Genomic DNA, 8,805 nt, shown 5'->3' with positions numbered 1-8,805 from the left:
ACCTGACTTGGGGCCGCGTGCTCGCTCAGCCTGAGGCGTCTGGATGGCTTCCTGGCCGGCGCTCGGCCTCTCCTCCCACCACAGCCTCCCTCGCAGGGAGCAGGCCCCCACCGTGTGTGTATCGTCTTCCAGGAGCTGCCCCCATGGGGCAGACCATAGGGCCAGCCTTGTCCCGTCACATCGTGTGTGCAAGGAAGCAAGGAACACAGGTTTTCTTGACAATTTGAGTTTTAATTTTGTTTTTATTGCGCCTGACAAAATACAGTTATCTAATGGTTCCTCAATTATGTTATTTTAATAAAATAAATTAAATTTAGGTTTAATGGCTGTTCCCTTCCTTGAAAGTAGTTGTCACCCTTCTGGAGAGCTCAAGAAGTGGATGGGCGCCTCGGCTGGGGGTGAGGGGGACTAAGCCACTGTGCCCCTTGTGTCCCTGCACTGACCCCAACTCGGAAAGCAGAGCAAAACGCACCCAGCGCAGATGACGGATCTTCTCACATCTGGAAGGAGTGCAATTCTAAAAATGTTTTGTGTCTGCACTGCTTTTTACAGAAATAGTCTGATTCACAAGGTTATGTCCACCCTTCAGTCACCATCCAGCTGTCGAAGACCACCACCTTCGCTTCTTTTTAGGACCACTGCCGGGGCAGGGCCGGAAACCTCAAATCAGAGCTGGGTTTCACAGGCAAGGATAGCGCACGTGTGCTCCGAGCCCCCAGTACACACTGCCGGGCATGAGCCAACGTGAGAGGGGTCCTGGCGCAGCGCTTCCTGCGGCTCCAGGGGCCTCCTAGGAGGGAAGGGTCCACACCCTCACTGCGGCTGCACATGGGACACCAGCACCACTGACTGGGGACAGTTGCGGGAGCTCACAAGCTGATCATCTCGAAGGGCCCCACGGGAGTTGTGCTATCGCTGTGTTCACAAAAGGCTCCGAGGAGGTAAAACGTCTCCCAGCACACATGGGAGTTCACCAGAGAGGAACCCTCGGTGGGAAAAAGGCATCTGCAGCTTCTGAGGCAGATGCAGGTTTACCGTTTCTGGGGAGAAAAAGATCAAGAAGGACAGAAGCCAGGTATGTTTTAAAAGCAATCATCAAAAACAGTCTGAGTGTTAGCTGGTCACCAGAGGGGTTCAAAGTGCAACTAAGAGAGCAACTCTAAGAAGAGCATTTTGTATACTTGTTAGGAATTTTATATCCTTCGCTGTTCCCAGGGCTGTAATAATGGAGTGGGTGAGACCGAGGGGAGGTGCCACCCCACTCTCATCTGAGCGCTGAGGCAGCAGGGGCAGCTCCCACACCCCGGGTGGGGAAGTCTGGGCTGCAGGGCCACGATGCAGGTGCAGCACCTGTGCTCTTCAGGGTTCTGATGACTCGACTCCGGAGAGGTGCATGAAGAGGTCCCCCAGCTCTGTCATGTCGACTTCTTCGGTGCTGGGGACGTGCTGGCTTTCTCGGTTCTCAATGAAGTCCCAGAGCCGCACTGAGTTAAAGAACTGCAGGACAGCAGAAGGGCCCGGTTACTGATGGAGGCCGCGTGAGGCCGGGAGCTCACCCGCTCTTCCATTTTGCCCGCTCCAGTTTTCTGCTGCCAACTGAAGCTCCCCGAGGGGCCCGAACAGTACCCGGGAATGGCGCAGCCCCGTGTCCCTGCCTAACAGCAGCAAGGTCCTTACCCTCACGGTGCCTTCAGAACTGAGCTGCTTCCGAGGTTTCTCGGGCTCTGCCAGCCGCCCGTCGGGATATGCGTGGCGGTAAAGGCATTTGCTTCCAAAGGGGCAGGTCCCCTTGCCTTGCTCAAAGTATTTACAAGCTTTTTTCCTGAAAAGCAGAAAGAAAAGCTCAGAACAGTGTGAGAAAGGGGGTCCAGATGGGCCACTGTCTTCCTCTACCGCAGCTGTGAGGCCAGTGCTGGTCGTCATCCTCAGATGGGGAAGCGGAGGCTCGTCCTGAACCTACGGCCCCGTGACTTGTCTCAGCACACATGGCTGGCTGCCCACTTTCCACGCTGGATGATTCTCCTCCCAGAGGACAGCCCTGCCTGGAGACTCCTGTGGTGGCCCCTGCAGGGCTCCACAGGCCCTCGAGGCAGTCCCCGTACTTCCCAGGTAACCAGGCAGCAGCCAGAGGGTGGAGGTGGCCTGGCCACAGGAAGTGCTTTCTCTAGCAAAGTTAAAACAACAAAAAAATGCTGTGAGGGAACGCAAAATTCACAATTTCTCACTACGTACTCAAGTGAAATTTGGTTCAGCCAATCACAACCCAAAGTAGGGACCAGCAGATGGCATAATAGTTACGTTGCTGGACTACCATGTAGTTGACCATGGTTTGAGTCCCGGACCCAGCAGCTTAAAACTTGGGCTGAATGCACGTGTGCACGTGCCCAAAGTCCTGAGAGGAGAGAGGACTGGCGTGGCTCTCCATCTCTCCTCTCACTTTCTGTCTCTCTTGAGAGCGCACACGCCCTACAGCAAAACTCTCTTAAATAAAACAACAAAACAAAAAACCCACAGTTCTGAAAAGGAGGAGGTATTCAAGAACCAAGCCCATTTGGGAGGACTGAGGAAGGGGAAAGTTGTAGAAATGAAGACAAGTTACCGCAGAGAGCAGGGTGGGCGTTCGATGGCTGACGACATTAGAGGGGACCTGCTAGACTCCGTGGCCGTCCCCCTCAGACAAGGCAGTGGTGACCACAGGGCAGTTCTGGACAGGTGAGCGTCGCACAGCCGGCACTCTGACAACAGCTCCCCCGGGACGAGAGGGCATCCCAGACACAGCGAGGGTAACTCACCAAGGCCCACCTCCAGCCCACCTACTTGGTCGCCAGAAAACTCATGACGCGTTTTTGCATTAAAAAACAAGTATCTGTCATGACTTCTGATGACCCGACTGACAGACAGACGGCTTCCAGCGCACTCAGCTCCCCTGACCTAGCTCTCATCTCCTGCCCTTTGTGGTTCCCACCCCTGCGAAGCCCCCAGGGCAACCCTGCCCCTGCCTGCCACTCCTTCCAGTTTCTAACCTCTTCGCAGCACTCGGGAGCCTCCGACTGCTCCTTGTCAGGCCTGCTGCTTTTTTTTTTTTCTCTTTTAAATTTTTTTTTTGGAGAGGTTTTTGCTTTAGGGCGTGTGCGCTTGCCAGACAGACAGAGACAGAGAGACAGAAAGCGAGAAATCACCCCCCAGGGGAGATGGTCACGCCACAATCCCTTCTCCATTTTCCTCTCGGGATCTTGGGCACGTGGGCATGTGCGCCCGTGCCCGGTGTGAGTTTTAAGCCACCGGGTCTGGGACGCGAACCACGGTCAACTATGTGGGAGTCCAGCGACATAGCCATTACACTAAGTGCTGGTTCCCTCAGGCCTGCTTCTTAAAGACCAAGACCAAGCTGGGGTTCAAGGCCCTGTGGTCTCCAGTCCATCACTGTCCCCGTGGGTCCCACCATAGCCCTTCCCAGGGCTATTTCAAACGCAGGGGCTGTTCCCACGGCCTCGAAATTAAAACTATACCCACCTCGTATCATCCCTCCCCAGAGACAGGTTCCTCCTGGTTAGAGGCTCGGGCCCCTGTTTGCCTGCTCCCTCACCAGGCGCTTCCCCTGCTGGGACAGCTGGTTGGGTTTCCCCCCAGCCTCCCCAGAAAGCCTGTCGCACAGTTGTCTTGCAGGTCCCCACGGCCTCATCTACTTAGTGGTGCTCAGCTTGATGGTGAGCGCTCACTGAACTGCGTAAACACAGTTGCCACGTGAGAGCAAAGACCGGGAAAGACCCAAACAGCAGAAACAGTTCCTGGACTACTCTCAGCAGACCCTTCGGCCGGTGGAAAGTGGACTGGGTCTGTCTGGAGTCGTGGGTTAGAAGCAGCACGAGTGAGTCAGCCCTCGGCCGGGCCGGGCCTGCCCTCTTGTGGACACACAGTAAGACTGCACGGGCGAACACAGAGCGGAGCCATGGGAACTGACGGGAGCACACGGGGTGACAACACAGCTGGGCAAGTCCGCTCCTACCACACCCAACGCGCCGGCAAGTGAACTAGAAATACAGGTATTTAAAAAGACCCGAGGAACTGGAGAGTGAACAAAAGCAGGAAGGCACTTGCAGGGAGGAGACACCTAACACGTGGAATGGCAAGGGGTGAGTGACATTTTTTTAAAAAGATAGCTTTTAGCCTAGCGCGGGCCAGGGGCAGCACATGCAGGGTGGCTTGAACGCCACTGGGGGGTCAGCACCCCGGCCTGCGCTCAAGGACGGCACAGCCACGCACGTGGGAATGCGGTGGCGCAGAAGCCTGAGGAGGGGGTCCCCGCTGAGCCCTGACCGAGGCAAGCGGCAGGCATGGCTGAACGACGAGCCATCTGAGGGGCCGAGTCCACACTCCTCCTTGCCCGCCTACTGAAACAGCACTTCCTCCACGGCCCCCGCAGAACCCAGACCGCGTGATGAGCTTTCACGATGCTAAGGGTAAAGTCTAAAATGACCAGGTACAAAGAATTAGGAAAATGTGGCCCTTTCTGAGAGGAAAGGCAACCACAGGGACCAAACCTAAGATAACAAGGACATCAAAGCAGTACTAGTTTGAGATGAGCAGAGGGGGAAGATTAAAATAAGTAGTAGCGCCCCAGAGACCTCTGGGACAGTATCAGTAGGTCAATCACACGTGCCACCTTAGGAGAAGAAAACAAGAGAAAAAAGTATTCATGAAAGTAGCCCCAATTTCCCTACGAGGTGAATGGCAGATGAGAACACCAGGTGGTGTAACACAAGAACGCCATCACTAGGCGAAGGGCAAGATGCTGGTGGGAAAGGCGACCCGTCACAGCTGCAGTCACCACTGACTCCTCACCAGGGAGAACGGGTTCCCACCGTCCTGAGATGGTAAATGGGGTGACTCGTCACGGCTTCCCAAGACGACGCAAACAACGCAGCCCCCAACAGCACAGTTCTGCGTCAGTGATCACGATGGGCACCGTGAGGGCCTGAACGCGGCGCAGTCACGCCGTCAGCTCCTCCATCCTCACCCCCGTGTCAACCGCACTGCGGTCTCCCAAAGCCGATGCACCGTCTGCCCACATGCAGACAGCAGAGTGGCGGCTGCCCCTGGCTCCCAGAGCGGAGCCCACAAGGCGTGTATGAAACAAAGCCAGACAGCGAGGTCTGAACCAAGCCCTCCTCTCACCCGTGCTGTGCCTCACCGAGTCCACAGACCCAGCACCGGCCACCGGCCACCGGCCACCGCCCGCCCCCGGCTCTGGCTCTGGGGGAGGCTCGCTGCGCTGTTGTAGCTCCCCTGGATCACGACTGGGCGTGCGTGACCCGTCTCCCTATTCTCACCTGTGCCTGCTCTTCTAATACAATCTCCACACACGGGCCAGAGTGACCGCCAATGGCTCCTCGTCACTCACAACAAAGGCGCAGCCCACCCAAGACATAGCCCCACGCAGTCACCCCCTCCGCCTCCCCCGCCCTTGTCTCCCACACCCTCCCTGGGCCCTCAGGGACACACACTTCTGCCTCATCTCGACAGTGTCCGTTCCCTCCATCTGGAACATCTGGTCACTCGGACACGGCTTGCTGCCTCCCCTCTAGGTCTCTACTCCAAGGCGCCCATACTGAGGCCTTCCAGGTCCTCCCCACAGAAATGCGGCCCTCCTCGCTCCCTACCCTGAGCCCCTGGCCTCGGTCTCTGCTTAGCCCTGATCACCATCTAATAGCTGTTTTCCTCATCTGTCTTGCCTGCTCCTCCTCTTTTATTAACTGCCAGAGGGAGAGGGAAGAAGGAGCTCCCAGTGGGACGTGGCCACACTGCAATCCCTTCTCCACTTCTCCATCCTGTTGGTATTTGGCACGTGCGTGGTGTAGTTTGTTTGTTTTTTGTTTTTGTTTTTTTGAGAGGTTTTTGCTATAGGGCACATACACTCGCCGAAAGACAGAGACAGAGAGACAGAAAGCAAGAAATCACCCCTCGGGGGGCATGGCCATGCTACAATCCCTTCTCCTCTCAGGATCTTGGGCAAGCACGTACGCACACGTGCCTGGCAGGAGTTTGAGCTGCCGGGTCCGGGACTTGAACCATGGTCGACTATGTGGGAGTCCAGCAATATAACCATTACGCCAGCTCCTGGTCCTACCCTGCGGCAGTATGTTTTTCAAGTCAACAGAACTGGCCACGTGGGGCCCCATTCTCATATCGCTAGAGATGACCCTATTCCTTATTCTTATTATTTTTCTTCACTAGAATTTGAGCTGTGTGAGGACTAGGGTTTTTGTCTGTTTTCTGCAATGCTCTACCCCCCTACAAGGAAAGGTCTACCTTGTAACAGGACATCAATACCTACTAGTTGAATGAATGACCACAGATGCCAAGTAGCACCAGAAACCAGGGTTCCTAGAGGAATCTGCTCAGCTCACAAACTGCAGTCCGTCTCAAATGTCCTTGCTCATCTCTGCATCCCAGAGCCCAGCATGGTGCCTGAGAAAAGCGGCTCTGAGTGGCTTCAGAGCCCCAGGGCCACATTCTCGGGAGGGAAAGGAGGCCTGAAGGTGAATGAAACCAGAGCCAAGCAGTCATCAGGGTCATATCTGAACTCAAAACACTTACCCCATCCCCTGTTTGAAAGCTTCAATCAACTCGTTCTTTTTATTCTGGTCTTCTACCCAATACACACTTGGAATGACGAACTCTGAGATCACACGGCATTCTGGACAGGACCTGAAATGAGAGCCAGCTTAGTGAGGGCCAGACTACGTGATGAATCCTGGGCACACTCCACCGCTGATCCCCTTGCTCAATGCATGACCTTCACAGGCTGTTCCTAAACCCAAATTCCACATGACGCCATCGTAGTCCTCTGAAAAAGCTTCTCACTGTTAAAGACAGGTTCTTCTCAACAAGAGAGACAGATGAGTCATTTGTAAGATGAGCTATGGATGTGAGCAGGCACTTCTCCAAAAGGGCCACTAAACACAGTGAGAGATGCTCAATGTCACAAATGCCGGGGAGATGCAAATCAAAGCCACCATAAGACACAGCTTTGGCAAGTGCTGGTGAGGACGAGGCGCAACCAGAACCCTATTCGCTGCTCGTGGGACGCAAGAATGGTGCCTGCACTTTGGAAACGGCCTGCAGCGGTGCCAACAGTTAAACGCTTACCCCGGGACCCAGCTACCCACCCCACTCCCAGGTACATGCCACGGGGAATGAAAACAGGAGCCACTCAAACACTCACAAGTAAGGGCCGGGAGGTGGTGTGGTGGTGAAGGCACTGGACACTCCCACGGGACTGACTGCGGTTCAAGTCCAGGACCTGACGGCTTGCTTTCTCACTGCCTCTCTCTCTGACTCTTTCTCTCTCTGTGTGTGTTTATGTGTTTCCCCTCTCTGGTCAGATTAAAATAAATGAATGAATAAAATAAATACTTTATTATATAAAGTTTGAAAAAGAAACCTCACATGTAGGGGCCAGCAGGTGGCGTGGTGGCGAGGGCACTGGATTCCCACATGGCTAACTGCAGTTTGAATTCGGGGTCTGGCAGCTTGTAAATCACACTGGGTGCATGTGCGTGTATGCTCCAAATCCTGAAATGATGGGGAAAAGGGACTACAATGTGGTCACCCCCACCAGGGACTAGAATGTCTCACTTCTCCTCTCTCTGTCAAATGCACATGCTCAATGGCAAAAACCTAAAAATCAGAAACAACTTGCACACACCCACTGCAGCACCAGTCACAACATTAGCTCAAGGGGAAAGTCGGGACGTTGTTTTTCTGTGCAAAGATGCGTCGTGACTTTCGCAACAACCCAACAGCTAGAGTGGAAACGCAGGCGTGCCCACTGCTGACGGAAGGGTCAGTCACAGGTGCTCCACCCACGGGCATTACTCCTCTGCCCTAAGGGGAACGGAGCACTACTGCGCCCCGGGACGGACCTCACACATCTGAAGTCGAGGGAGACAGTTAAAGGCCACGCGTGGTATGAGCCCACCATACGGGGTTCTGGAATATGCGGTCTGTAGAAACGGAAACTGGATGACTGGCTGCCCGGGGCCGGAAAGCTTGGATCACTGCCGACTGCGGACGGAGGTCTCCTTTGGAGATGATGAAAATGTCCTGCAGTTGGATTTTAGTGACGGGCCCGTGACTGCAGACGCACTAACCACCACTGAACCGCACGCTCTCCTCAATGAAGCTGCTGTTCTCCACATCATGTGTGGCTTTAAGCAAGTGACCTGACCTCACCAGGCTGCAGTGTCCTCCTCTGCAACTGAGAAGGCGGTCATCAGGTTTCTGAGAGAATGATATGAGGTGAAGAGTGGCCGAGAGTCCCAACGTGAGCCTGCTCCTGCCCTGCCCCACTGGCACCGAAGACTCCCGTGGGAGCCACACGCCACATCCATGGGCCAGGCATGATGAGTGAAGTCTTTATGTGTGTTAGTCCTCTTTTGTTTGGTACAAAGAGAAACATGAAGCTCATGAAGGGTGACAGGCAGACCCCCTTCACCGCCAGGCCATGCCATCACTGCCCTCCACAGCAGACCTCTGCCGAGTCCCCACAGCCTGACTGCCGCAGGCTCATCACCCGCCTCCTCTAGAAATGGCGCCTGGGCTCAGTGGGGAGAGCAACCGCCCACATCCCTGTAGCGGGGGCACACACTCCCCCGTTCTCCCAGCTCCCGCGGCCAGGGCGCCGCTGCACTTACTTGATGATGGGGTTCTCAAACTGCTTGGCGCACCTCCACTGCCGGATGCAGGACAGGCAGTACGTGTGGTTGCAGTTGGAGAGGGTCCCAAAACGCCGCTCCGCGGCCG

At 55.2% G+C, this 8,805-nt stretch overlaps 1 protein-coding gene across 1 annotated transcript in view; it reads right to left on the bottom strand.

The window, feature by feature from the left end:
• Positions 1-222: 222 nt before the first annotated feature.
• The window catches only part of MKRN2 (makorin ring finger protein 2), a gene marked incomplete in the record, with an annotated part of 24,667 nt that continues 16,084 nt past the window's right edge, over positions 223-8,805 (bottom strand). Inside the window, 3 exon segments of the mRNA XM_014592474.1 lie at positions 223-1,497; positions 1,678-1,822; positions 6,598-6,707. Of these exon segments, the coding sequence (XP_014447960.1) occupies positions 1,360-1,497; positions 1,678-1,822; positions 6,598-6,707 (393 nt within the window).

The sequence above is a fragment of the Tupaia chinensis genome, unplaced genomic scaffold (genome assembly GCF_000334495.1).
Source record: "Tupaia chinensis unplaced genomic scaffold, TupChi_1.0 Scaffold000704_1, whole genome shotgun sequence".
Lineage (NCBI taxonomy): Eukaryota > Metazoa > Chordata > Mammalia > Scandentia > Tupaiidae > Tupaia > Tupaia belangeri.
This window is presented reverse-complemented; position numbering and strand designations above follow the sequence as displayed.